The following is a 27,594-nucleotide window of genomic DNA, read 5'->3' as shown; positions in this document are numbered from 1 at the left end:
TGGTTCGCCTTCGCTTCCTGAATCAGTCTATCCTGATTCCTAAAAAGTGAATGCTAGCTAAATTACAGCGTCGGTTAATCTCGACTCGTTTCGTATGCAGGACCGACGCGTACCCCTTCCCAACTTTCTCCCGCTGCTCTTTTCTACACACTGTTGGCCAGCCAGCCAATTAGCGTTATCCGCGAGAAAAACTTTGCGAGTTCAACCCTGTTTTTCTTATGATACGCTTTGCAAATTTTCGAGATGAAGTTAAGTGGATGAATAAACAGTTTACCAACTGTGACTAGATCGTATCTGCTTGTTAATTTGATGGGCGTAGAAAAGGATTCGAGATTGGAAGAGGTAAATTATTAGGTCTAGGTTAGGTATGGTGAATTAATTTCATTTCATCGTATCGCGTATCGAGTTAAATAAATTATTACAACGTAAGTTGCTCGTAATTCTTTACGATTTTGTGTATCGAACTTGTAGCGGCACATTAGTCAGAGGACGATGCGAATCGAGAGCGACTCATATTGTTTTGCCTCGGAACATTGGCACCGTCTTAACGCACGAAACGTAACGATAAACAAACTCCGGACAAAACAATATCGCCGCCACGTGCAACCGTCAACCGAAGTCGAATTTAAACTTTCTTACTCCCTCGACCAGTATAAATAAACGAATACGATCTTTAGAACAACCAGTATCGAGCATTCTTATAGCGAATGAGTATCGAGCGAACGTAAGCATTATCTTGTATACATATATCGAGCAATACCGAGCGAACGACAATTAACTCTATGCTGCGAATAAGTTTAAATACATTTGACTATACAAAGTATTAACTCGTCTCATCGCTATATACACCTAACTAATTCAATTTTCTGCCATGAAAGATACAAATAACATGCTGATTGATCTCTATCCACGAGGTACTAGCCATTGAAACCAATTTATCCACGCATATTATAAATAATACCATTATGTCTGCGGACGTCTTTCGTTGTACAAAACGATTCCTCGAATCCTTAAACACGAAGTTTCGAAACTTAAAGCAAATATCCTGTAGCGAGGCAAGCCCACATCGTGTCCGTATACTTGCGGATTAGAATCCACAACAGTATCAACAACGTGGAATGCAATCGTTTACGCACGCGGTCCAACAATCTATTTACCCGAGTCTGAAGCATACTCCGACCGTCCACGTGACATAATCTGCAGCTCCGTTGCGAGTTATCGAGTTCATCCATACCCAAGTTCGATCAACGCCGGCTTAACTATTTAGAATCTCTAACCGTAGTTCTGGGATTTGCTTTGACGAGCCAGTGTAGAACATCCGCGTCTGACGACGAATTCGAACCAGTCCACTGTTCGTGGCATGCATTGTGCGACCTATGCATGCATGCACGATGTTTGCACTGCTTGGTCGCCACGATTATTGTCCAGCGCTGTTTGGCCGTGTGTACGTACCAGCGGAAAACTGGAAACCTCTCTCGAATCGGATTCGAGAAGTTCTATGTCTATATCGTGAAGCAGAGTGCGGAACTCGCCCGAGAGCCGCTTTCTAATGTTCGTGGCGGCTGTATTTGGTGTGTGTGAGGAAGTTTCGAACGATAGCTTCGTGCGCTAGACAGAGAACGACCGGAAAAGTGGTCGTCCCGCATACGTAAGTTTGCCAAGATTTATGGCGCACGCGAGACGACTGCCCGAGAAAAAGATAAGACTCGAACAAGATACGAGTGCGACGGAAGAAAGTGCCACGGACACCGACATTACCCGACTTATTTACCGGAGATGTTTGCAACCGGAGAAGGTGGGTCCAGCGAATGTCGTCGAACGAAACAAGCAATCGCTTTAAATTAGGAAATCTCCAGCTGTTTGTGAAAATAAAAGATCGTTAAACTCGTTAAGGACAACTGCTGTATCCACGCGACATCGATGACGCACGAAAGACTATATTATTTAATCGTGTAGATTAAAGAAGAAGAAAAATTGAAATTTCTCCTTAGACGTTAGACATCGATGTAGGTATCAATCATCTCGAACAAGAAGATTACGAATTACGAATTACCGTAGGAACAAACACCAACGAGGATTATTGGATCCGGGGAATTTAATTGATTCAAAACACGGTATGGCACAACTCGCATACGGATCTATTGACCGCGCATAATCTAGCCAAACCCATCCATTCCAATTCGTATTCCAACATGTTTCCATTCAATTTCGAGTTCGTCGCTTACGGGAAGTCTAATTTGAAAATCAGCCGTGTCTTAGGCTAACACGCGTACTTCCGTCGGTTACCGGTTGCGACGACAATGCAACCGCGGTCCGTAAGCCAGGATTACGGGCCTGGACTTGTTCTACGACACAATATCAATCATGTTCTGTTAGTTAAAGTTCGTCGTTCGAGTCACCAACGTAACGCAAACCGCACCAGGTAAGTAAAATTAATATTCCCTGGCTAGCGTGTGACGAGGCTGCGACCAACTTGTACACAATTTCCATCAAATGGAATTCCTATGTGTTTCCGTGAACATTTAATAAGCGACAATGCTTCAGGAAATGTAGATACTGACTATATCTATGCGTAAGGCACACACTGAGGATAGAATTGATATGATTCGTGATTGTATGAAATTTCGTTTCGTTAGCTCACGTTCAGAGATGCCAACCTCGAAAAAAATCGCCATGTTTCCTAAACTCTCCGCGATTTGCTAAGTATAGCAGTAACAATATTAAGAGTAGTATAGTGATGTTAATAAGGAAGATCAGTAAGATCTTATTATATGAAGTGTTTGTTTCGCGACAGATTCAAATAAATGGAATTTTGCCATATATTAAATACAAAATTGCATACAGACGTTATTAAATAAAATAACGAAAGTCGTGACATTGAATACTTTAACGTAATTTTATATTACATAGTAGTGTATGTAAAAGCATAAGAAATTTACATGTTTAATAAATAATTGTTGAGTAACCATAAATAATTGGTATATGCTTAGAATTAGGTTAAGAAAATGTATAAATCGATATAAAATAATAAATCTTATATTAATTATATTAATAATAATAAATACATCTTTCATTTAACTACTACGTATAAAATCAGTGCCAACACAGTGTCTTCCGCACTGTTGAGTGACTACGAATGGAATTTAACTCTTCATGTCCTCTCAAAGCCAAGGAATCAAAGCGTGTTCATGGATTCGAGGAAGCACGTGCAATCAAATCAAAGGCAACGAGATCTACTCATCCAATCATGCGTGCTACGATTGGTAAGTCGTATGATTTGGTTCCTTTGATAATAAGTTCAATGTTCAAATATGATTATTCGAGCTCAGATACGAACTTAAGCTCGTACGAGTTCTACGACATTCGTGCAATCTTCAATGACTAACAACATTTAATATATATTTATTGAAAGATATCTCTAAACTAGTATATAAATCTGACAAAATCGTTTGAAAGTTTTATCCTTGTCTTAATTAATTTCAATGCATTGTCATAACTTATAGTATTCTCTGATTTTGAAAAATAATTAATAAAGTTGATCGATAATCAAACAACGCGGTTAAATGTTCTTGACGATTTTTTACATGCTGTATTCTATTCCCTTTAAATTAGATATTAAATTATGATTAATAATAAGATATAATATTGCGTACGAAGAGCACATATTTTACGAATAGATAATACTAACTTATGTTGTAATAATATTTAATCATTTATATTTTAATAACAATTTTTACTCTCGCCAACATATACGTATTATAGATGGAATCCTCACTACTTCTTTATTATCAAATAGTTTTACATCCTCTGGCGCTCGATAACGTAAATCACAATTACTGGTGAATTAAATATAATACGTTTTTCCTTCCACATATGTATTTTTAACCAAGATATTGAAAGTGGCGACAGCTAGCGTAGTTTTTGCGAAATAACTAACGACACCTATTGGTTCGCGCATTTGAATTTATCCCTGTGTGTTAGAATAATATATATACAAATACGCCATTATGGAAATTGTTAGATATGAGTACAATCGTGAATACGAGTATCCTACTTCTAAAATTAAGATATTCTTAATTTCTTTAAATCAAAGCATCTATATCCGTATAAACACATGATAAAATAGATTGAAATAAGAAAGCGTGGCAAAATCAACTCACCAGAAACGATGAAACGATGATTTCTATGATGAAAGGAACGTTGTTTAATTGGTCTTTTGTTTCTCGGGATTCTTTTCCTTTCTGCAAATACGCCAGGATTTCTAAAAATCGATACGCGAACCGTACGCTATAGCAAGATATTTCAGGTAACAAAAGCAATTCAGACTATTCCCCGTGGCAAATGAGGCGCCTCCTGATTAACACACATTGGCTCAATTACACGGGTTAGCCGAGGGAACACGAAATTGCCTGCTATTAACGGAGGCACGAGGGTGGATAGAGACACGAGATATATCGAGCGGATTACACGATGATACTTTGAAAACCGACGAATGCAATCGGATGCACGCGGAAAAAATTTCTCTCATTAGCACCTTTTCGCACTCGCGTAACGCGTATGCTATCGTACACACATACAACGATTGCGAACGAATGTAACATTTATAATCGTACATAACACTTTTTGAATATCCGCTTGTATCTCATAATTTCATTGAATAAAACGGAAACAAACAGAACAGTTGCAACACAAACGTTATAAAATTGAAATACTTTTAGAAAACTACGGTATTTTACGATTATATTATAAATCAAACGGGCCACCACACATTACGTCATATTAATTACACGTCCGACACAATACTGTTTCAAGATTTTCAAATATGAAAGATGCTACGTGATTGGTGGAAAGGTGAGGGATGCGCAGTTCAACATAATTTTGAATCTGTAATAATATAAAACTAAATAAATGCAAAATAAATGGGGAATATTAGAAAATTTTAATGCATTTACTAATTTTATATTTATGAAAAATAACTAAATGTTTACTATAGAAATAAATTATATTTTATATACCCATCTACATTTGATTGATAACATATATTAATATGTAATTGGTTATCGTTTCCTAAAGCAATAATTGGCGACAATTACAAATACAATAAAATAATAAAATTTAAATTCATATGCAGATTGCAAATAAATTTAGTTTTAAACTATTTCTTGTTGGCAATATAGATTAAAATCACGATATTAAAAATACAATAAGTAAAACGTATTAGTGGAAACAAATAACAAACTTTCAATTGTAATATTAGTTCTCGCCGCGCGGGAAATGTCGTAAACATCTGCCGCGAGTACTGATAACTATTTTACTTTTATGCTTTATTGTTTCAATTAATTTTCTTGATATTTTATTGCGCCTCATTATATCGTTAATTTATTGTTTAATGTAATATCGAAAAAAAATATCGAAACCCAGCGAACTCGAGGATTGCTTTCATTGCGATTTAAAGTGACGGTAATTCACTAGCCATTTTGAGTTTGAAAATTTTCAACGATTCGAAAGTTTCCAACATTTTTATTCGTTACACTGTTCATGGAAGTTTCTCGAATAAATCAATGAAAATCCACAATTTACGCGCGCGCTCGCGCACATTTCAGAAAATTTAGAACACGAGGTGCCACCACGAGTTTTCAAGACTCGACATGTATAAATTCCCAGCGGTAATTCTTTTAACAATGATAATTGTGAGACGACTTTGATCAAATGTAAAATGTAAGTATTAATCGTACCTACAATAGCTTAACAAAATATTTGTGCATTTACTGTAGAAAATTTTTATGTATGTATTGTATGGATTATATAAAACATTCTGAAACTTTATTTCCACTATAATGAGATACAACTATCATGATTATACTGCTAAAATTTGAAATCATTCTGAAATGTATATAGAATTTATATTTTTCCATTAGATTCCTTATTTATAGTTTCTGGTAGTTTCTAAAATCAAATAATTATAAAAAGTATTGTCTAATAACAAACATCACATAAATCTCATAGAATCATTTGCATCATATTATATATTCACTTGAAGCATGTTAATTTGAGAAAAGAGATACAAATACTTTTATTTTATATCACATAATAGAGCTACCCCACGCAAGATCCAGAATTCTGGTGGTCTGCTTGTTTGCAACCAAAGTGGTGTAACTAATAGCACATAGGTTCTTTGTGGTTTTTTATACACTGGACACTGTGAATATTAAAAGATAATTAATAAATTTAAAGGTTTTGATACAAATATATCTACCTGATATAATTTTGGGTCTTTATCGGGAATATTATATAAAGCAAAGATGTGAATGACAGGCATTAATACATATAGAACTTTATTTGCTGATTCACACAATCTATTATTCCTTCTATCCCAACCAGCTCCTTCAAGAAATAGTCCATATATGTAAACTCCCTCCTAGTACATAAAACAGTTATTTGTTAATGTGTATATGATTTCACAAAATGATTAACATACTTGAGGTGCAACTTTAATTTCTTCTGCTGTATACCGTAAAACTTCATTATGTAAAGTTACATTATCCAATGCCCATCCTTTGTGAGCTCTTGTTACTTCTTGCCTCATTGCAGTTAGAAATCCTATGTAATTAAAGTTCAATTATTTGCAATTATATTTCATTTGTAAATTATTATGTACCTTGAGGATTGAAAAATCCAGTCATCCAGAATTTGGCAGGTCTGTCAGTGTGCAACCAAGAAGAAAATTGTTTATTTCTGTCCAGTAGTTCAGTATACCAAAAACCAAGAGAGGTAGATTCCCATGATTTTGCTCTCCATGCTTTTGGTACTCTAGCATCATATATATTATCAAGAGCATCTCTCAATTCCTAAACATTATTTGCATGAGATGAATTTATAATGTTTAATATGAAATTAATAAAAAAAATTACCTCGCTCATTATAATAACACCTTCTATAGCAAGTAAAAGATCTTTTAAAATAACGTCCACTAATGTAATAACTACTTGTATTCTATCAATCTCTTGTTTCAGGAAAATAGTCATTGGTGCAGTGGCACCCAATATTCGCAATCTGTCAAGTAATATCTCTGAATCAGTTGATGGAAACAATCATTTAGAAATATTATTGAGGTATACCTTTGTTTTACTTCAAATGGATCATAACTTGGTGGCAATTTCTTTAACATTTCCTTTGCTTGTCTAGATACAATTACTTCCCTAGATTCACCACCACCTACACCTGCTTCCTTTGGTTGTACAGATATTATAGTATCTAAAACAGCTTGTGTAGTATTACCTTGATATCTGCAGTATTATAAATTTCTCATAAATTCCTTTCAATATAGTTACAGCTGGAATATTGTGAGAAAATGTTCTTACGTAATGTTTGCATTAAGATGCAAACCATAAACTTGTGGTGGATCTATGGAACTCATTTCATCAATTACTTTCAGGTAGTCTGTAACTTGTTTGTAAACTAAAACAGGATATCCTTTGTAGAATACAAAGTCCTCTGAAAAAATTGCATCTAAAAACCATAATTTTGCAAATGTGTTCAACAACCTTTTGTCATAATCATCTGTAACACGACCTCCATACTGCACTTCTCCTATCATGTATCTAAAATTGTGTTTTCATTTAAAATTGTTTTTAAAAGAAATGTTTCTCTTGTATTACCTTATCGTGTGCCAACTTATTCCTTGTTTTACATCAAAATCACTCAAATGATTATTAATGAACATGCAAGATGCCAGCCAATCTGATAGATTAAATTCATATGGTATGTTCCAACCAAGAGGTCCAAATTTTCTTCTCTCTTGCACAATAGTATGTAAAAACGATACTGTGTATATAATTGGTATATATTGTGGAGCATCGCATTGATCTAACATTTCTTGACTCATTCCACTATATGTGGCAAGCAAACCTGCTCTCACACCTAACATGAAGGATGAAGGAAAATATAGAAACAAGAAATTAGAGAATTATTCTTCCTTTACCTTGTGGAGGCTCATAAGTGTATTTTATGGACATTTGCAAAAGAGATATTGGAAAGTCCTTGTGTGGTTCTGTGGTAATCCATATACGAAAATTTGAATGTGGTTCCTCCATTTCCAAAATGAAGTTAACTAATTCTTGCATATAGTCCAAACCTAAGTGACAATTTTGACACAATGCCCAGTAACCCTATAAATTACTATATTAATGCATCACACATTAACACCTGTATTAATCTCTCTTAAATTTTTCATAAAAACTAACTTCAGTGCTTGCACTTTGAATCAATTTTCTTGCATGAACTTCTTGTCCCTGTCCCATTGAGATACTTTTACACATAATCTCTAATTTTTTAGCGAGGTGTTCTATACTGGGTGTAGGATCAGAACCCATACTCAAGAAGCAAATCATGGGAGTATTTGGTCTTGATTCACCGTGCATTACATCCAAAAGAGTAATTACAGGCTCTGCATATCTTTCTCCTAATGAAGTTGATATGTATTTTCTTGATTGCGATAGTGTTCTATCAATACACCATGCCCTAAAAATTCATTAAATACATTACATACGATACTTTTTAATCTGTATACATGAAACTAAATTGAATGATCATTAAGACAACCTAATTAACAATAAACGTCGAAAAGTATCTAAACTGTTATAACCATCAGGTATCACTTCTTCCTCCGGAGTAGGTTTATCAAACCATTGCTTCCAAACCTTTTCAGAAGCTGGTACTTGAGAAGGAATGTATTGAAATTGTCTTAAGGCAGAAAGTGCAATCAAATTTAACCAAGTAACATCTGTAATCCATTTGCAAGGTTTTGGTGCAACAGTGTTTAAGTCCAAGGCTGCACCGCCTTTGATAAAATACTGGAACTCATCGTGAGAAATAACATCACGTTGTAAATCAATTTTTAACGTCATCAATAAGATGAACATGTATTTATGAATTTCGTAAAGACCTCTTGCTTTGTACCTGAAGATTTCATATGTGAGGTATTCAATAATGAAATTGATTCTTCGTTGATTAACTGGACTCTTCTCAGATCTAAATCGATCGAATAATTTTGTATTCAACTTTAATAATTCCTTACAAATTAAGATATATTTGAAAAAATAGATATATTCTTTAAATTAAATTAAATTATACTATATACGTATACCTTTCCATAGAAAGGTCGAAACGTTCTAAGAATTGAACGAGCGACGTTTGATACATGCAATTAACCAAAGACATATCGCAAATTAAAAAGTACAAAACACTGCCACGTGTTGCTACTGGTCGAAATTCTTCTCGAGCTAAATCGATTCGTAATTCTGTATCCTTTGCAATGCTTAACTGTTCGTTTATCTCGGCAGCTGTTTGTTTCGTGATATTTAGTACAGACATTAGTTCTACGTCTTCTATCAAAGGTCCCTGAAAACGAACAAAATATGATACAGTTATTAACATTTACAAGTAAAGTAAAATAAGATACATACTTCTACGGTCGTCAATTTTTGTAGAAGATTAGCTTCTAATTCTTTGATCTTTCTATTATTTGCAGTTACATTTGCTATCAACTGTGTTTTTTCGTTTTCAAGTTCCTTTCTCTCTGTTAGGATTACTCTTCCTAATAACTGATCTTCCAATCCTGCGAATTTATATGCAAATTTATTTAGAAAATTGATAAATATATGTACATTATATTATATTATATCTAATTATTTATATTTGAAAATTACCTTTTATAGTGACAGTAAAATCAATTATAGCAGTACGTGCAAATATTTCTGGCGTATACGATGGATTGGGTAACTTCGTAGTAATGTAAAGTCTAAAATCCTTATGAATATCCACTTCTTTATCGCCTAACTTTACCTATAAAAATTATCGATATATATCCGTTTCTAAAACAATTTGAATGTAAGTGCTTTACCTTCAAAGAAGTTCCTATCTTTATAAAGTTCTTTTCCAGCAAATTGTCCAAAACAGGATCCAATTCTTCTCCTACGTCGATGATTAACAATGGACGACCCAGAGAAACACAATCTTCCAAATAATTTCTAAAATATTTATGTGTGAGTAACGTTGCCTAAAATCAAACATCAAAATGCATTAACATTCTACAATAAGTAAATTATACAAATTATTTCAAGATTAGGATATTCATGTATTTTAGAAAAAAAATTCACTTTGTCAGTTACTGATAATAGAAACACATTTTTCTTGATCTTTTTGTAGGGAAGGCATACTGCATGAATATTAGGATGAATTTTAGCGAAATCAAATACATACATTCATCGAAATTGAATTTTTCGAACAATTTAATAATTAATTAATCAAATGTGAAAGGGTTAACATGGAAAAAAAAAGTTTCACCTGCAATTGAAATTCTTCTTCTTTCTTCATGATCCAAGCTTTACCTTGTAGCTGAGGATCGATTAAGAGGGGATATCTGGTTGCTTGCGTTACTATAATTCCATTCTGAATGGACAAATCGTCCGTTGGAAGACCTTGCAAACTCCACTCTCCAATCTTTAAAATATCGATACCATACTCTAACGACATTCTATAACTAACACCTGTTAAGTTAATTTTCCACTTACAGTAGCAGTATCAGTCAAAGTAGCCGTAATATTTATTACGAGGGAAATCGGAATCTTTCGAGCCTGGATAAAATCAAACCATTGTCTCTGCAGTAGAGTTCTGAATTCTTGATTGAAGGGCCCGCAATATGATAAGAAACCTATTAGAATCAATACATCGCCGACTAGACGATCTATTTCCGATTTAAAGATAGCAATTTGCTCCGTCCATCTTATTCTTTCGCCAGAAAGTCCCTCGATCATTGCTGTGGCTGTGTCTGTCTTCGCTTGACATATTTCTGCTAAATCGATTATTTTCTGAAGGGATAAATTTTATTTAAGAAACACACAAATTATGAGAAAGGAAGGAAAAAACAGAAAAGAGGGGGAAAAATAGAAAAAATATACGTGCTAAAAGGGAAGATCAAAAGGAAGGATAAATCATAGGAGTTCTTGCAGTATATTTATTTTAAGTATAAATTACTTGACGTTCTTCCATCACAGCATCGAATTCTTGTTGTACCACTTTCAAATCTTCGTCTTTCTCTCTCAAGACACTTTCAGCTTCCATTAAGTTTCGATTCGCTTTCTCGTATTTACTTTCTTGCACAGCCAAATTCGCCTGTAAATTAAAAATTCTTTATAGAGATTTTGTTTCTTTCGTCTTAATGATTTGAATTAGAAGTGAGTAAGGAGTAAGTACTTTTAGTGGAAGAACATCTTTATTTATTCCGTAGAATGTAACCATCGAGATGGTCCACTGAATGAGACCAGCAACGTTTCCGCAAGCTTGCTTCGCAGCTTCGTAAGTATACAAATGATAATTTAAGTATGGTCGCATTAAGTCGACGGTTTCGGCGTTGATATTATCCTTTGGGAAATTTTGCAAATTGTATAAAAATCTAGTATCAGCCATCACCTGTAATACGTAAAGTAATAAAGAATTTATGTGTATTAAATAATGGAATAATAGAATAACGATGGAAATACTTTTAAAGCTTCAGACCACGAAGGAGTTAAAAATTGTCGTTCGTAATCAGGTTTAACTGGTTCCAATCTTCTTCCAAACAATATTAACACGCAATCCATAATAAGAGTAATTAAATATGGTGGTTTTCCTAGTTTTCTTACTGTGGCAATGTCAGCAGCTTTTATAGTCTGAAATATATCACAAAATTGTCATTTAAAACCTAAAGTGTCTAATTAATTTAAATTTATATAAAAGGAACCGACTTGCAAGGCAGCCTCTGCTTCCAATAAAGCAGGCTCTGCAGCTTTCAATTTCTGTTCTGCTACCGCTTTTTCTTTCGCGATCACTTTCAAGATAGTTTCAGCTTCGTCCTTAGAAACCTGCACTTGTGCTTTCACCGCTTCCGCTTCGCTCTTCTTTTCATTCACAGTAACTAAAATCTACAAAATAATAATTTTATTATTAAATTTTATTAAAGTTTTATAATTAATATAAAAATATACGAACAGCTTCGACTTGCACGTTCTTCTCAGCGATTTCTTGTTGATTTTGCTCCAAAACTTTACGCAATTCATCGACTTGGCCTGCAGCATCGATTAACTTACTTAAACCACTGCTCATACGATACGAGAGGATATTAATATTATCCAAACGTTGTTTGTAAAGTACTTTATATCCGCTTAGGAATGTTAAGAATGATTTTGGTGTTACGTATACTTCTCTTCGGAATCTGTTCAGAAAAAGGATCATGTATATCTATATGAAAATGAATTAAGATTAATTTACGTAACATTACCTATCGAAATACTGCATGCAAACGTCATTCACATCATGGTGTATGTCTCCCATAACTTCCATCAATTGTTGTTTTACCTCTGCACTACACATTACTTTATATTTTTTTAAGAAATGATCACTGACTTCGTACAAAGCATCTTTTGGCCATCTCCAGAACCAGTTCATGGTGCAACCGGATATAAGACCAGGAAATTTCAATGCTCGTGATCTGAACTTCTCACCAACCTGCAATTCATATACGAATACATTTTTTATCAAACACACAAATGATATTCTTTCTTCAATTAACCCTTTAATGGTGTAGTCAAAAAATAGTAAAATAAATTTCACATTTTAATCGTTATCGTACCTAATACAATTATTAATATCTATTTCTTCTAAAAAGTTGAAAATTTTGTATCTGATAACAGAAAAGACAAGAGATCCTGACAGTAACGAAACAATTATCTTTTAACTCGTTCATTCTGAATTCTTTGTTATTTTGTTATATTGTTAGATAGTTAATAAGTTTTACGATTTCATTATATTTTACATGAATTTACAGATTAAATCACTCACTGGTGAAAAACACAAGGTCACATGTAACTGATCTCTCGCACGTGACAGAAAATAATCGTAAAGATTATCCGGAGTGGGTGGTCGCCTTGGATCATCCTTCTTCATCATAGGCGTCACCGTCGTCAAAATCTCATCAAGTTCATCTGCTGGAAATAGATTTGCAACTTCACCAACGCTCAAGATATTATTAATATACTCCAGAAAAGCTTCCTCCTTTATGTCATTATCGGTAAATATGAACGTTTGTCCTTTGCTTCCTACACCAGCTGCACTATACACTTTTCGTAAATCCTCCAATAAGCTTGTAACACTATAACTCCTAGACAGAAAGAATAATAGACAAGGATGAGATAGTAAAAATACCACGATTCATATAATAATATTGGTAATAATTTACCAATTAATAATATTAGTAATTAAATTAGTAGTCTGTAAATTATACTTATAATTATACTTATAGACTGTAAATTTGTTTGATTAATTCAGTTGTACAAGAGGACTCTGGTCTAAAAATCATTTAGAAATTCTTTTGCTGCGATTACATACCTGGTTAACGTAATTTGATAGAAACTAAAACCAGCAATAAAAGAGGCCAGCCGAGTCAGGCTCTGTTTGCCTGATCCTCCAACACCTACTAGCATCGCGTTACTTCGAGGGACACCCAGGATTCTCGATATTCGAATCAGATGCACCAAAGCATCGTGAAAGAATACTAGATCCAGGTGCATCCCCCGAATATATTCGTTGAATTGATCCATGTTTTGTCGAACTTTCGCAATCACATCCTCATAACTATAAAGAGGTTTTTATTCCGTTAACATTCGAATCCTTGATTAGTGTTATTGGAGTAAGCTGAACTGGTGAATTAAGTTTTTTAAGTAAAATTGAACCTTGGAATCTCTTCGTAAATCTTTGGCGCCTCGAAAACGAAGTCTTCCGGTTCATCTCCAGTAGGTTCCGGCGGTTCGCGTAGAAAGTTCACGAAATATGTTTCGACTGGTATATAGAAATTAAAATCAGAACCCAACATTTTCTCTGCAGTTTTTCTTAATGTACTTTTAAACCACTGGGTGTCCTCGTTATTCGTAAATCTAATAGCAATAAAGAATATAATTATATCTGTAGTTTATTGAAAAAATTTTTTCAGTTTACTCGTATGATAACCAACCGGTCTGCAATCACACGAGTACATTCGTGTTCCCAAAGTTTTAATAGTCTACTTCTAGAATCACATTCAGCTCTTTCTATTCTGAGAATGCCTTCCCATATTCGTGACAAGTCTCTTAAATTAAAAATATAGTGGAACTTCGCTGGCGTTGGTAACATTTTACTTTTAGTCTGCTGCCATAGAACTCTCGTCAAAGGTATTAATTTTGGCAGAAAGCTTACAATATTCTCGTCGAATCTAGTATTACAGAAATATCCTTGTCCAATACTTCCTAAACATTTTTTCAAAACATTTATTAATCTGGTAATTCCCTAACCAAAGCTTCGATAATTACAGAATCAATAATTAATAAAGAGAAATTAATTAATCCCAGTTTAGTCAATCTACGTATTGGTAAATTATAAACGTGGTATCGTTTATTTTTAATAGGAATGATACGATGCATTGAAACAAAAATTACAAATAAAGAAGTTATTTATAAATCTCTTGTCTTTGAATGCGTCGTATCATTTCTATCAAAAATAAACTGTCTTGTAATTTAAATTTGTCGATGTAATCTACGCGATGTAACCTTGCCATTATCGTTATTACATTTATATTGCATATTATAATTAAACATTACCGAGTTATTACAAGAATTTGAAGAAGATTTACATGGAACATAGAGATTCATTAATAGCTGTTTTAATGCTTAATTAGAGCATCTGTCTATATATTATTTCGCTAATTATATGTTCTTACTGAAAATCGTGTCCATAGATTTGTTGGATGGTAATGTACAGTTAAAAATATTGAATTGTCTCTTGAGCCGTGGTGGAATATCGTTTCTACCGCCGCCAGGGTGGATCATAGCTGCTAACAACTGAATATCCTGTATAATGCAGAAATCACCTGGCTTATCCAGAGAATAAAATCCTTTATACTCCATCAGTTGACGAACTATCTCGTTTGTAATTTGATCACCCCATTCATTTATCTCAGGCATATTTATATCGTCGATGAAAATGGTCATTTTCCGACCACCTGGTGGTCCATAAGTGGTACCCACCCTTTTCTCGACGTAGCTTTCAAACACTCGCTACGAATAGTATTCCGTTACTTCGTGACTTATCGTCTATACTAATTTTCCGAATTTTGAGTTAATTACCTGAACCATATTAGGGGTTGATGCCGATGAAAAACTAAAAGATTTGAACAGGTGTTCTTCTGGATCGTAATGGGACATGAAGCTTTTGATCATGACTGTTTTTGCCGTTCCTTGCTCTCCTATGATTAGTAGAGTCGTTTAATAGTTAATGATTAATAAATTACTAATCTCTTAAAAAGTAAGCTTGCGTGATATGTGTGATAGGTATCACAGTGATATGATTGATACCTATTAGCAGCACTGCTTTTCCTTGTTTTGCAATGATATCGATCAAAAATAAGGTTCTTGCATTGTCTATGTTAGGGACTAAAATAGTGTAATATTTTAAAACTTCGTCCGGAGGATAAATAAATTCTGGGACCTTTTCGGACCAATGAATCCACTGGCCATCGTCTGACACCAGATATTCAAAGATAGTTTCATCTTCCTACGATAACCATTATTTCACGGTATAATTATGCTTGTTTCCATATCAATTAATCCCATGTGCATAGTACTACCTTGCATTTTGGCCAATTACATTTCGATTGATGATTAAGTAGAAACTCCTGCAATGCGTTACGTTCGTCTAATTCCAATACCGCTCCCAGACTCCACATTAGCGAGAATAGGAATATCTTTTCGATGTGATACTCTGGTAGTGTTTCTGAATCACGTACATTTCAATTAAATCCCTTCACATAATAAACTATATTCGCAAAGGTGTGTAAAAGTTTTCGGTCCGATAGATTTTTCAATTACATGTAATTGTCGAATTTTGCAGAACCAGTTTGTTAGTTGACAAACCTATCTTATTAACTTTATCTCCAGATTTCTTAATTTATGAATTACAAATTAGTCGAAGAAGGTTCTGATAGAAAAAGATTCGATGTAATGCAGACAATAATATTAAAAAACAATAAATATAGTAATATACATAATATGCATAATACATACGTAGTAAATGGTTAAATATATTATTCCTATGCTTTTTAATAGATATTTAATTTGAATTTTTAACCTACCGATCCCATAAAAATGTGTCATTTTTAATTATTAATTGGTTATTACTTTTGAACTTTTGATTAAATTCAAATATTGTTCTTACTCTGATATGAGCGATATAGTATATGGATAAAAAATACGTACTAGCCGTATCTTTATTTGTACCAAGCAAACCATCCAATAGATCGATACATTGCCTTATATAAAGAGCTTCCAAAAGATGCATTGTTGTCGGAAGCTTCGTTTGAACGAAGGTATGAGCATCGTTGTAAATTTTATTAAAGAAATTATTCAACACTTCCACTTGCGCAGGCGGTTGTGTCTTGAACCACCCCTGAGTATTAATAAAAAAATATTGAATACTGTTACATCTTAAAACACAGCCGAAAATATGTATCAACAACAAAGCTGTTAAAAGCTTAGGTACAAGAAATAGTAAGAAATATGTAGTTTTGAAATTACTTGTAGAATCGGGGTCCATTTTAGAACAGAAGCGCTTATGAACACCATTCCCATGCGGGATATCGTGGCTGGCGATGCATTATCGACATTATCTGGCTCAAAGACCAATTTAGTGTTCGACGCCATAATTATACGATCGCCATTCGCTAAAGTCAATGTCTTATTATCGTCCAGCACCGAATTTAAGTTCTCAATCCATACAGCATCCACAGGGCCATCCAAGACCATCCATAAATTTTCTGTTTTCTTCGTTTGTGTCGATCTTCTCCATATAGTAGAGAAAATTCCATCTGTCCAATCATTTGTCGCTACATCCAGTCTACCAAACATCTGAGACGCGGTTATGGCCTAAGGAAATTGTTTCGTTAGCAAATTTAGTTCGTTTGCTGCAAATTACTTACTAAACACACCAATGCATTGTTCACAGAATATTCTCGATTATTTTATTTTATAAGATCTTTTTCAACTTCTTAATATACGTATATTCATCGATTAGAATAGTGGTAGAATTTATCAAAAATACGTGCAATGGTAATGCGCTATTGCACGGGTAGCTTATTCAGAATCTTATTTAGACATTAACGAAAAAATTGATTGGTCGATTAGTAATAAAAATTATGGTCGGTGTAAGGGAAGACGCTAACTTTGGGATTCATTCTGACTTCTTTATGGGGCATGCCCATTTCTGTTAAAGCTTTCATAAGAGCCCACATGCACATGGTTTTCCCGGATCCTGTTGGTCCGAGCACCATCAAACCGTGACGAACCAAAGACGTTTCGTATAACTAGAGATATAAGGAGTATTATTATTTCGAATAACTGGATGTTCAATTGCGAAGTTTACTTGAATTGTTTTCAAATTCCACTCTGCATGATTCATTATGCCAAGAGCGGCAGTTGCATTTGCAATTGCTTTCTGCAGGTCCTTGTATGTTTGAACTCTGAGTTTGATTCCTGGGAACATATCTTCGATGAGAGACATAAACAAGGGTTCGTCTTCGTCTACCAACTTTGATAGATTCATGTCTCTGCAATATCACGGTGAAGATAGAACTTTTTTATTGTATGATAAAGGCCAGAGCTTTGATTTCCATTGGAACATTTTCCAGTATCAGTAACTGATGGATTTATTTTACCTTAAAACTCTCATTAAGGTAGTCTCTTCAGAATCGGTGGGATTCGCCCGTTTCTGCGCACCAAGAGTTCGCAAACAGGATAAAATGTTTCTCAGACCGAAATCATAATGCACTTGTTTGCTTAATTGTTCTTCGCATAGTTTGTACAAAGTAAAAAATTTTCGTGCTAGTAGAAGGTTCTCCTTAAAGCCACAGGCTGCCAATTTTACACGCATAATAATCTAAACGAACGAATAATTATCAATGCAATAATTTATATCGAACATTTATATTATAGCTGTATTATTTTTACGTGATAATACTTGTCTATCGGGAACCATCATAGCAACGCTTCTAAATTGTATCTTTAAATTTTCTGGCAACTCTTGGCGACCAGCGTAGCCAGGATTCATAGTAATGAAGATTCCAAACTCGTAGTTTAATTTGTACACTTCACCGTCACTGTATGATACATATATTTCCTTAGTAATTTAAATTATAAAATTATTTAAAACAGAAACTATCCTGTACGTATGTATCCTTGAAACTCTATAATCTGATTGATATTACTGAATACCTAAAAAGGAAACTTGTTTTTCTTTCCCTTCTTGTTGTCAGTACGATCGCTATTTGCTGAGCAGCGACGGATAGAACCGGCAAATCGATGCGATTAAACTCGTCGAAGCAGCCCCACGCTCCGGCCATGGCTAATCCTTTAAATATTCTGCCCAAACCGCGGAAATCCATTTGGTCCGAGCAATTAAATACCACCACGTACTTTCCAAGGGCTTTCCCCATATCCTTTGTGGTTTCCGTTTTGCCAGTCCCAGCTGGTCCCGCTGGTGCACCTCCAAAATTCATACCTGGTGTATCAAGTTTAAAAAATGATTGATAATAATTGAAAATTAGAACAGACTCGACATACTTAGAGAAAAAGTATTCTTCTATAATTTAAAAATGACGATATCCCTTATTAAAAATATTTTATCCTGAAACTCGTATTTGTATAATTACGACTGAGGAAAATAGTTATTAATTAAAGAGACTTGCTTCACCCGCACTTTAACGATAGTCTTACCTACAGCTTGAGCTAACGTTATGTAGCATCTGTCGGTAAGAGGCGTAATGGCGAGTCGATCAGTACAACCTAGAAACTCATTCTGATAAACAAAATCTATGTCTGTGATTTTTATAGGAACATCTTCTGTTTCGGTATCATAATAATATCTACACTGTTTCAACCACTCGAAGTCGTTCACATTGCGAACTCTCATCTGACACATTTCGTCGAATATGTCTCTGGAAAATTCGTGAAGATATTTATCGGCTCGTTTCACCAGTACACGAATAGCGGGTTACATTATTCGTGATATTTTAATATTCAATATTTTCGATACAAAAGAATATAATAGAAAAGAAGAGCAAGGCGTAAAATACTATAAAGTAAATTCTTAATTTTCTTCGAAAACTCCAATCATAGTTTTAATTTTCTCGTAATATGGGACACGACGATAGACACACCTCTGATGCACATGAATAGTAATCAAGGCCTCGTATTTTGCTCTCGCGTATTTCGATAAATCCTTAACAGTCACTTCAATGAGACTGTTTAATAATTCGAGGAACCATTGATTCGTTCGCTTCATTATGGTTCTGTCTCGTCTTACTGTATTGAGAGCTATTTCAGAGTTGCGAGTCCATAAAACTTGCAAGACTAATAGTCCTACCTGTTAAAATGTAGTATAATTTACAATCGAGAAAAACAGGAAGGAAAATCTCATCTATTTCTTAAGGGTTAAATTATCCAAATAATCGAAATTTTACTTGTAAAATCGAATTATCTATCAACTGTATAACGTCAAACTCTTCGTAAGTGAGAGCTTGCAGTCCTTGGGAGATTACACTACCAACTGAGAATTGATGAACCGCTAACAAAGTGTTCAACCAGTTCTCTACACCCCCTGAACATATAACATCCTTCTCCATTAGTACCTTCTCGCCTTCGCGCGAATACATAGCTACAATCCTCTCATACTCTTTTTCGTGAAACTCTAACTGTAATTGAGGAAATCTAAGTTGTGTCTATGAATCTAATTGTAAGAAGAAGAGAAAATAGTCTGACAGTTTCGTTACTCTTGCTGTGTTGTCGAAGAAACCATCGAGATATTTCTGTATGGTATGGCAATCTGCTGCTTGACCAAGTATTTCCAACAAGGTGGGGTCTGATATGAAGCAAAATCTTGGAAATACGCTTCGTTTTGTTTCCAGGTATCTGTATAAGTATCATATATTATTTTACTTTAATTAATTTGAGTCGTGCTAACTCTGCTGCATTCTTTAGACCATGTTTAACCAGATCGTATTGTTATGTTGTTAGAAAATTTCTTGAATTTGGGAAAAATGTGCAGGCATCTGAATTTTATGCTAAAAAGATTATGCGAGAAAGGTCGATTTTTCAATCGAAACTGAATGGTAATTGAAACATAAAAGATTTTAGAAACGAAGCTGGGTTAATAATAGAGGTGTTTGGATCAGTTTTGTTACCCGCTGAGAGACTTCTGACACGATTCCAGCTGTTCCAATAAATGTGGCAAGAATTGTCCCATTGTTTCGTCTCCTGTGCATGTTTCCACTGCGTTCACGTTTTCACGTGCTCGATACATTATCTTCACCCAAGCTTTATCGATATTCTAGAATATTTAAAATGTAATTTACGATTTTCTGATTTTTGGAATTTAACCCTTAAGAAGTATCACCCAATGTGAATTTTGTTTTAATACCATCGTCTCGACTTGACTTTATTCTTTAGTCTAAAATAGAGAGGATCGATGTCTAAAATGTATTAGAGTGAAATTTCAAACATAATAGCATGGACGTGATTTTCTTCGATAATAGCTTTTAAAGATGAATTGATTATTTACATTGAAACGTTTCGCCTCTGCTGGGAGTTGTTTCGATATATCTCCGCCAATGAACACCGCTTCTAAATAAGCCCATAAATTCTGTACAGTCAACCATTTTGCTAAGATTTCGGAGGTGTTGCTGAGCTTATTTTGCCACAATTGTATGTCCTTTTTGAAATACGCATTGTATCTAAATTATATCATATAAATTGTAGTAATATTATTGACTCGAGATTAAATACTTTTTCGCCTAATTTAAACAATCGATTAAATACCGATTTGCCAGGAGTGAACTGATGATCATTAAACTATCTTCCAGTTGAGATATTATCTCGATCGTTTCTGAGCCTTTTAACAGTAATTCTCCTCTTTGCTTAAACGTGGAGAACTGTAGATCTACGGTAGCCCATTCTGCTATAATTTGATTCAGTTTACTCTCTATATCTTGCTCCTTCACCGCACTTATGCATATATCCTACGAAAAGGATCGTCTTATTAAATCATTCTATCATCTTCCTATTAAATATTTCTTATAATATAATAGAATTCTCATCAAAAACAATTGTATTGCTTTAAACATAGCTCTCAGAAATCTTCTATTTATGAAATGACCTAGTTACATAAATAATTCTGTAATATACATGTAATACGTAATAAGTAATAATTAATTAGGAGAGATAGATATTACGTGTTTCGATTGAAATCATACCTCGACTTCATCTTTGTACTTCAATAAAGGTGCTTGCATCACGCTAGCCAAAGTAAAAGTCTCCGACTCGACGTCAAAGTGGTATTTGCACAACTTCGACATTCTTTCCCAGTGTCTTTCTTGCATCGCTTTATTAGCCATCATCTCTAACAATGGGCAAGTCTCGTTGAAGTCGTCGATCTTCTTCTTCAGCTCGATATAAGCTGGCCAGTCTCTCATAGCCTTTGGTAATCGCCGACATCTAATATAAAATTGTAAAGTCAAGTTACGTGCTGTGCTTACATAACAATGAACAAAATATCAAGAAATAGTAGAACTTGTAGCGACCTATTCTGAAAATCGGCTAATTCAGTCATTATAGATTCGATATCGATGTCTGACCAAGGTATCTCGTAGTAGCCGTCGATCGTTCGTATCACTTGCAAATACAAGGAGTATAACTTCTGCAGTAAATTAATTTCCCTCTTCCTTTGATGAAGAGCAGGGTAGTCTGTTATTTCAATGCCGAATAAACTTTCCCCGCTACTGTAAGTTTCGTACTTCTCCCATAACTCTTCGAGAAGAGCTTGAAAGAATATGAGCCTAGAAAAATCAAGTAAGTATAATAAAGTAGTTATGAACCGGGAATGATATTTACGTTTTTATTTATTTAGCGCTAGAACTACCGATCTTTGATATAATTCTGTTCTAATTACAATAATCTATTATTCATAAATAATACCGATCACTAGCTTCTTTAGCCGGTATTCCCTCAACCATAGGACCATTCAGCTCAAAATCGAGATCAAACTGAATCACTTGTTGTTTAAATATGGCAACACCATCCGTCAGTTCCTTTTTCAATGGCTCTTGCATTTCGCATATCTTTGCTTGTACCTGTTTCGCCTTATAGTATCGAACAATTCACTATTTAAAATATTATCGCGTAATAACATGAACGATATGCGATGAATGATAATTTTTCATAAATTATTACCGTGTTCAACATGTTTGTAAAATTGTACCGTAAACTGTCCACAATATCCTGTTCCTCCTTCGAAATAGAAATGTCGAACCTCCCCATTAACGTATACGTTTCCTCAATCAAGATCAATTCTATATCCAACGATATGAAATCGTCTCGTATCTCGCTCAAACATTTCATTGCAATCCTCACGTCTTCCAGGTCCTTTATTTCTCTGACCAGCACCTTATTCTTTTCGTTTATATATTCGGTGATCCTTTTTAATTTCTCTTTATAAGTCGCAGATAACTTCTGTCCCAATGACATCTTCCATGCGCGTGCTTCCACTAGGAATGCTAATTTCAGTTTGTCTAAAAATTCAAATTTCCCATAAATACATAAAGGTCCGTTATCTATTCGTCGCTAAACAAGAAAAATGACGAAAAAGATATTAGATTACTACCCATGCTAATTTCTATAGGCCCAACTACGTGTTTCTTTGGCAGATTTTGAATTTCAGCGACTAAATTGTCATACTCCACGAACTTTTCTTTGATCACCTGAGTGATGGGCTCGGAATCGACGAAATTTTGAACGATATTGTCCCTGTTTTCGGACCATATGTAGGAATACTGCAAGTAGATCTACTCAAAAAGTGATTTAAATAACTCAAATTGAGTCACACGTGTCATCCTTTGCAGCTGTATGCATACACATACAGACATCTCTCGGATAACTTGATCAATCGCTTTCATGATATTAAAATGTGTTATTCGAGACTCAGGATACGTGCAAATTTCAGGTATACAGAAATTTCCGAGAATTTTCTCGAAGTTTTAACATGTTATTTAATATGGATGTAGCTCAGATGTTATCCGAGATTTGCTTGTATATTTAAAATTGGATGAAAAGAAAAATAGTAGTACATTGGCAATTTCATCGACGTCTTGCTTCATGGCGAAAATTGCACCTTGCAGGCTCATTACGCTACGAACTATCTCTTTGTGATCTGATATGATCTGATAATAATTCTTCCCAGAATCTACAATGTCTCCTATATGAATAAGTCATTAATGTATATACGATTATAAACATCGAAGAGTTTGTAGCAATAAAGAAGTATTAAATTAAAAAAAGAAAGTAACAGCAAATATGTAGCTTTATTAAATGACGATACTATCACGATCATCGTTAATGATGTTTTCCATTTGCTATTTTCGTTTCTTCCGCGAAAAACAAACCTTGGAAATTTGTTACGATGCTTCCAGACTTTAGACTAGTAGTATAACGCTGTCCCCATGCTGTAATTCGTTTGTGATTCTCCAATAAGCTAATTACTAATTTTCCAAAATAATACTGCAACTCTTCTATCGGGGGTACTATCACGATGTTTGGTATTTGCAAGACAAATGTTGTTAAAAGTATCGGTGATTTCTGATTCGATTCGTTATCTTCTATCAGATGGCTGTAGGTATAAAAAACAGAACACAGGTCATTTTTTAGTAACGTTATCTCATCGGCAAATTATAGATGCAATCGAATGAACCTCATATTAGTGACTTTTCTCTTTAATAATTCGAGGGAATTCTTGGTGCATTTTACTAAGGCTTCTACGAGCTTATTATGGAAATAAGCAAATAATTCCATGCAATCATTGTGCACCTTGTTTATATGGACTTTACGTGTTCTCTCGATAGGGGCAAAACCTGCGATTAGTTGATAGATATGGATCATTATGCTTGCGAATCATACAAGATGTTTAACCCCTTAATATGACGTTTTTTACGTTCTACACAGATTACATGCCTGTAGTACTAAAATTTTACAGTAACATTATGTAGATCGTATTTAATCTCTTAAGAGATGAGATCTTTTTATCAGAAAACTTTCCATCTTAAATTAATATTTATTTTAACACAATGTTCGCTATCCTGTTCTTCTTAAATCTTTTAGACGAAATGCACAAATAAAAACACAATAATTATTTGCAATTAAAATCCAGCAGCAAGATAATTAAATTGTTGCAACATGTGCAGCGGAATACAACGGAAGTATTAAAGAATTAATTATGTAATAAAATAATTAAAATTAATCAAAAATAGACACCTGGCTCGTATTTTCCCTTTGTCAATTTCGTCTGTGAGATATGCCTTTGTATTTTATCCGGATCCATCCAATTATATTTAACATCCTGAACAGTCTCGTCGATTATAAAATCCATAAACTTATTAATAATAGCCGTAACAGCTTTCTCTGCTGCTGATGATTTAATTTCCAAATCAGCCGCTACTGTAAGCCCATAGGCGATATTATCGTCTAATAATTGCGTAGGAGTCTTTGCATGTCCATCGAGTTGTAGTAAAACAGCTTCTGATATGGATTCGAAAACTTCGTCAACCCTTGCTTCTTTCATATCTTTTATCTCTTTAACAAAAATCTGCACCGACGTAAGCGAGTGCCTTATTTCGTCACATACTTCGCCAATGTTTAAAGACGTCCATGTAATTACCGATAGACAAGGTTGAAAGGCAATCTCGAGATTAACGAGAACGATTTTTATCAAAGTCAAAAACAATATTGGTATTGTTCGTCTGAAACGTAGGAGAAAAATCTGGGATGTAAGATCGTTTCCTATTATATATATAGATTTTCCTATATCTAGTACAGATTAAATGTTTTTCACTGCTTTTATTTTCTATTTATTATACAGAGTGCTAAGGATTTAAAGCCAAACTTTATCGGTATATTTTATCGGTATAATCAAAGAGAAAATGTTATATAAAAATAAGCCATTTAAAGCTTCATTAAAAATTTATAATGGAAATATAACGATTAGATGACCTAATAGTCAGCAGAGTACCTCTCATTCGAGGCAGTGTACCTTAATGTATTATTTTCATCAACCAATTGTTTCACAGTTTCATACGACGAGGAGATTTTATCTTTACAAAATGTTATTATCTGTATAAAATCTGGCACTTCCAAATCAAACCTAGCCATGTGTTCTGATTCGCGTATCACCTCTATGATGTACGAATCGAAGTTCAAATGATACTTATTCGTATCTGGATGTCTTATTATCAAGGGCGAAGCCAATGCCAATCGAACCTATCGATTGAAACATTTAGTAATTTAATCATAATTTTATTCATCTTATCGTATACGACGATTATACTTACAATTTCTGAAGAATCATACCATGATTTATGATATATCATTTCATAGTGTATAAAGACACTGATCAAGGCATTGTAAATTTTAATGCATCTCTGCATGTGATCGTGGCTAATTACTCTTCTACATTCTTTATATATTTCCATCGGGCTTTCGATACGTCTGAAAAGCTGTCGAATCCATAAAATACGACCAGCAATAGGTGGAACGTTTCGTGGTATCGGAGGATCCGATCTGTCTTCGTTGTATCTATCTCGTACATCCTCGATTTCTTTTTGAAACAACCCTGTAAGTTCTAAATACTTTCTGTCGATTCTCAGATGCTTAAACTTCAATTTTTGGAATCTATACAAATCGTATATTTGTGATGTAATAACGATTAACACTAACTTAGATTATAATACAATATGTGAAATTTTTTTTCGTATTTTTATTAAAAATTATAAATTTTTTATCATACTTCATTGTCTTAATGATTAGCATAAATCAAATTAAAGATATTGCCGACACTATTGACATGGATATACCATTCATCTCATAATTATAAGATCAGACGAAAATTTTCAATTTTGATACGTTATGTTATATAAAATGATACCTTGCCACTACTCTCAAAGCTTCCGTTATGTTTGGCGTTTCCGATACACTTTTATAAAAGAAGTTCCGTAATTCTATCTCTGTCTCTGCCACGTTTTTCTTGTAGTTATCGTAATCAGAATCAAAATATGGTTTTCTATGATTTAATGGGTCATAATCTTTGGACGAAATTTCCTGAAAGAAACTCGAGAATTTGTTTGCGAATACGTCTATTCCCTCTATTGCAGAATTATAAAGAATTAGATACGTTAAAGTTGTTTGCAAAACGTCCATGATCTGAAATATATATAATTTACTTTTTTTGATTTTGCTCAAGATGATAGGATTATATTATAGGATTTTAATATAATATATAGTAGGATTTAAATATTTTATCACTGACTTTTATTATTCTCGCTTTGAAGGTATTAAATTTTCCGAAAACATACATTTCTGATACTTCGAAAGGTTTTTCATCGGCAGATTCTCTCACCTCTTTGCACATTTCGTTGTAATATTCATAGTATTTTTCACACAGTTTAATACAATCCTATAATAAAAAGATTTTGTAGTAAATCGATTTACTTAGAATTTTGTTTAATTAATATTTGCCTTTATCTTGGATATCATGACTGATTTAGCATCGTTCCAAACATTTATTTTGCCATCCTCTGTTAAATATGCTTTGCACGCTAAAATCATTTGATTCGTCATCTGGAAAATTGATAATCAAATCGTTGGAATTTTATAGAATATATGGAGATACACATTTTCATTTTTATTGTGTTTCTACGATAGTACTTTCACAAAAACTGCTGTGATCATTCGGCTGCTATTAAAGAATCGAGAAGTAGCGTATATCATTCGTATAACATACATGAGAGGAGGTAAATATTCTCCCATTTTTGTTGGATCAAGCCTGTACAAAGGTTGAGTAAATTTTTCTAGTGCATACAAATATTTTACATTATCTTGTGCGAGAATTTGGATCATTTGAACGTGTTTTTCCAACAATTTCCATTTCTGTATATCAACTCTGAATTAATTTCTAAGCTTCAAATAAAAAGAGATATCTTATAATTAAACATACTTTTATATGTTTCGATTTTATTTTTTTTAAAAAATCTATATATTTTTGGGTAAATGGAGATTTAATGTGTTCAATAATTGATGAAAAACGAGCTAGCAATCTTCTCCAGTAGCTGAGTTCTGCATTTGGTCCCATTGTTTCTGTTTCTCTACGTAATTGTTGACTCTGAACAATGGCCTGTATATCCAAATACATATAATTTTTAGTGGATTAAAATAAAAGGCTACACTCATAAACTTTACCCGTTCCATACTTTTCATCCATAATTTAAGATTATTTTCTATAGCTTCTATAGCTTCTGGGTTAGTAAGACTTTGTTTATTATTTTCTGGCAATTCTAAATACTTATGATAGGCCTCCCAATCGGTGTAAAATTTTATTGTATTTTCTAAATCTATTTTAGTCACTAAACAAAATATAGAAATAGTAGTTTCATTGCATAGATAT

General features: G+C 33.9%; 3 protein-coding genes across 10 annotated transcripts in view; 1 reads left to right on the top strand and 2 right to left on the bottom strand.

Moving 5' to 3' along the window:
- Nucleotides 1-4,432, bottom strand: part of LOC126924248 (peripherin-2-like) — a 350,059-nt gene extending 345,627 nt beyond the window's left edge. For both annotated transcript variants that reach the window (XM_050738531.1, XM_050738532.1), the window contains exon 1: nt 4,161-4,432. The gene's annotated coding sequence lies outside the window, so the exon portion shown is untranslated. The remainder of the gene's footprint in view (nt 1-4,160) is intronic.
- On the top strand, nt 130-12,989 carry LOC126924252 (uncharacterized). 7 transcript variants are annotated; one of them, XM_050738538.1, is made up of 5 exons: nt 130-2,422; nt 3,168-3,263; nt 7,014-7,112; nt 11,288-11,355; nt 12,863-12,989. In XM_050738538.1, the coding sequence occupies exons 1-4, from the start codon at nt 2,301-2,303 to the stop codon at nt 11,292-11,294; spliced, it is 324 nt and encodes a 107-aa protein (XP_050594495.1). In that variant the 5' UTR covers nt 130-2,300; the 3' UTR covers nt 11,295-11,355; nt 12,863-12,989. The 7 variants fall into 7 exon arrangements, 1 of the variants encoding a protein (XP_050594495.1); XR_007713460.1 differs by lacking the exons at nt 130-2,422; nt 3,168-3,263 and adding an exon at nt 5,604-5,718; XR_007713464.1 differs by lacking the exons at nt 3,168-3,263; nt 7,014-7,112.
- Nucleotides 5,697-27,588, bottom strand: LOC126924254 (dynein axonemal heavy chain 8). The gene is made up of 61 exons (XM_050738541.1): nt 27,148-27,588; nt 26,859-27,080; nt 26,670-26,771; nt 26,461-26,607; nt 26,080-26,354; nt 25,487-25,826; nt 25,189-25,415; nt 24,414-24,898; nt 23,854-24,013; nt 23,585-23,772; nt 23,234-23,361; nt 22,771-22,951; nt 22,341-22,678; nt 22,086-22,249; nt 21,692-21,946; nt 21,365-21,605; nt 20,931-21,130; nt 20,674-20,845; nt 20,297-20,442; nt 19,886-20,024; nt 19,577-19,807; nt 19,274-19,479; nt 18,831-19,051; nt 18,330-18,615; nt 18,076-18,214; nt 17,774-17,994; nt 17,482-17,665; nt 17,282-17,422; nt 16,638-16,985; nt 16,320-16,509; nt 15,692-15,837; nt 15,420-15,618; nt 15,192-15,310; nt 14,786-15,122; nt 14,045-14,315; nt 13,767-13,967; nt 13,423-13,668; nt 12,877-13,195; nt 12,317-12,543; nt 12,028-12,250; nt 11,784-11,960; nt 11,541-11,708; nt 11,254-11,469; nt 11,035-11,172; nt 10,572-10,868; nt 10,345-10,500; nt 9,902-10,057; nt 9,708-9,843; nt 9,465-9,616; nt 9,146-9,399; nt 8,602-9,030; nt 8,244-8,520; nt 7,982-8,168; nt 7,659-7,920; nt 7,362-7,601; nt 7,119-7,286; nt 6,912-7,053; nt 6,659-6,848; nt 6,479-6,600; nt 6,257-6,418; nt 5,697-6,199 (listed from the first exon to the last, which is right to left on the bottom strand). The coding sequence occupies exons 1-61, from the start codon at nt 27,340-27,342 to the stop codon at nt 6,074-6,076; spliced, it is 12,915 nt and encodes a 4,304-aa protein (XP_050594498.1). The 5' UTR covers nt 27,343-27,588; the 3' UTR covers nt 5,697-6,073.
- Between the last annotated feature and the right edge of the window lie 6 nt (nt 27,589-27,594).

The sequence above is a fragment of the Bombus affinis genome, chromosome 14 (genome assembly GCF_024516045.1).
Source record: "Bombus affinis isolate iyBomAffi1 chromosome 14, iyBomAffi1.2, whole genome shotgun sequence".
Lineage (NCBI taxonomy): Eukaryota > Metazoa > Arthropoda > Insecta > Hymenoptera > Apidae > Bombus > Bombus affinis.
This window is presented reverse-complemented; position numbering and strand designations above follow the sequence as displayed.

Bases quoted from the DNA above. Each gene is read 5' to 3' on its own strand.
- LOC126924252 (XM_050738538.1), top strand. From the start codon at position 2,301: ATGCAACCGCGGTCCGTAAGCCAGGATTACGGGCCTGGACTTGTTCTA. The intron at 2,423-3,167 runs GTAAGTAAAATT...GTCCTCTCAAAG, and splicing joins CGTAACGCAAACCGCACCAG to CCAAGGAATCAAAGCGTGTT. The intron at 3,264-7,013 runs GTAAGTCGTATG...CTCTTGTTTCAG, and splicing joins AATCATGCGTGCTACGATTG to GAAAATAGTCATTGGTGCAG.
- LOC126924254 (XM_050738541.1), bottom strand. From the start codon at position 27,342: ATGTATTTGGATATACAGGCCATTGTTCAGAGTCAACAATTACGTAGA. The intron at 18,616-18,830 runs GTAAGACTATCG...TTGATACACCAG, and splicing joins AACGTTAGCTCAAGCTGTAG to GTATGAATTTTGGAGGTGCA. The intron at 15,838-16,319 runs GTACGTATTTTT...TACGTGATTCAG, and splicing joins TACAAATAAAGATACGGCTA to AAACACTACCAGAGTATCAC.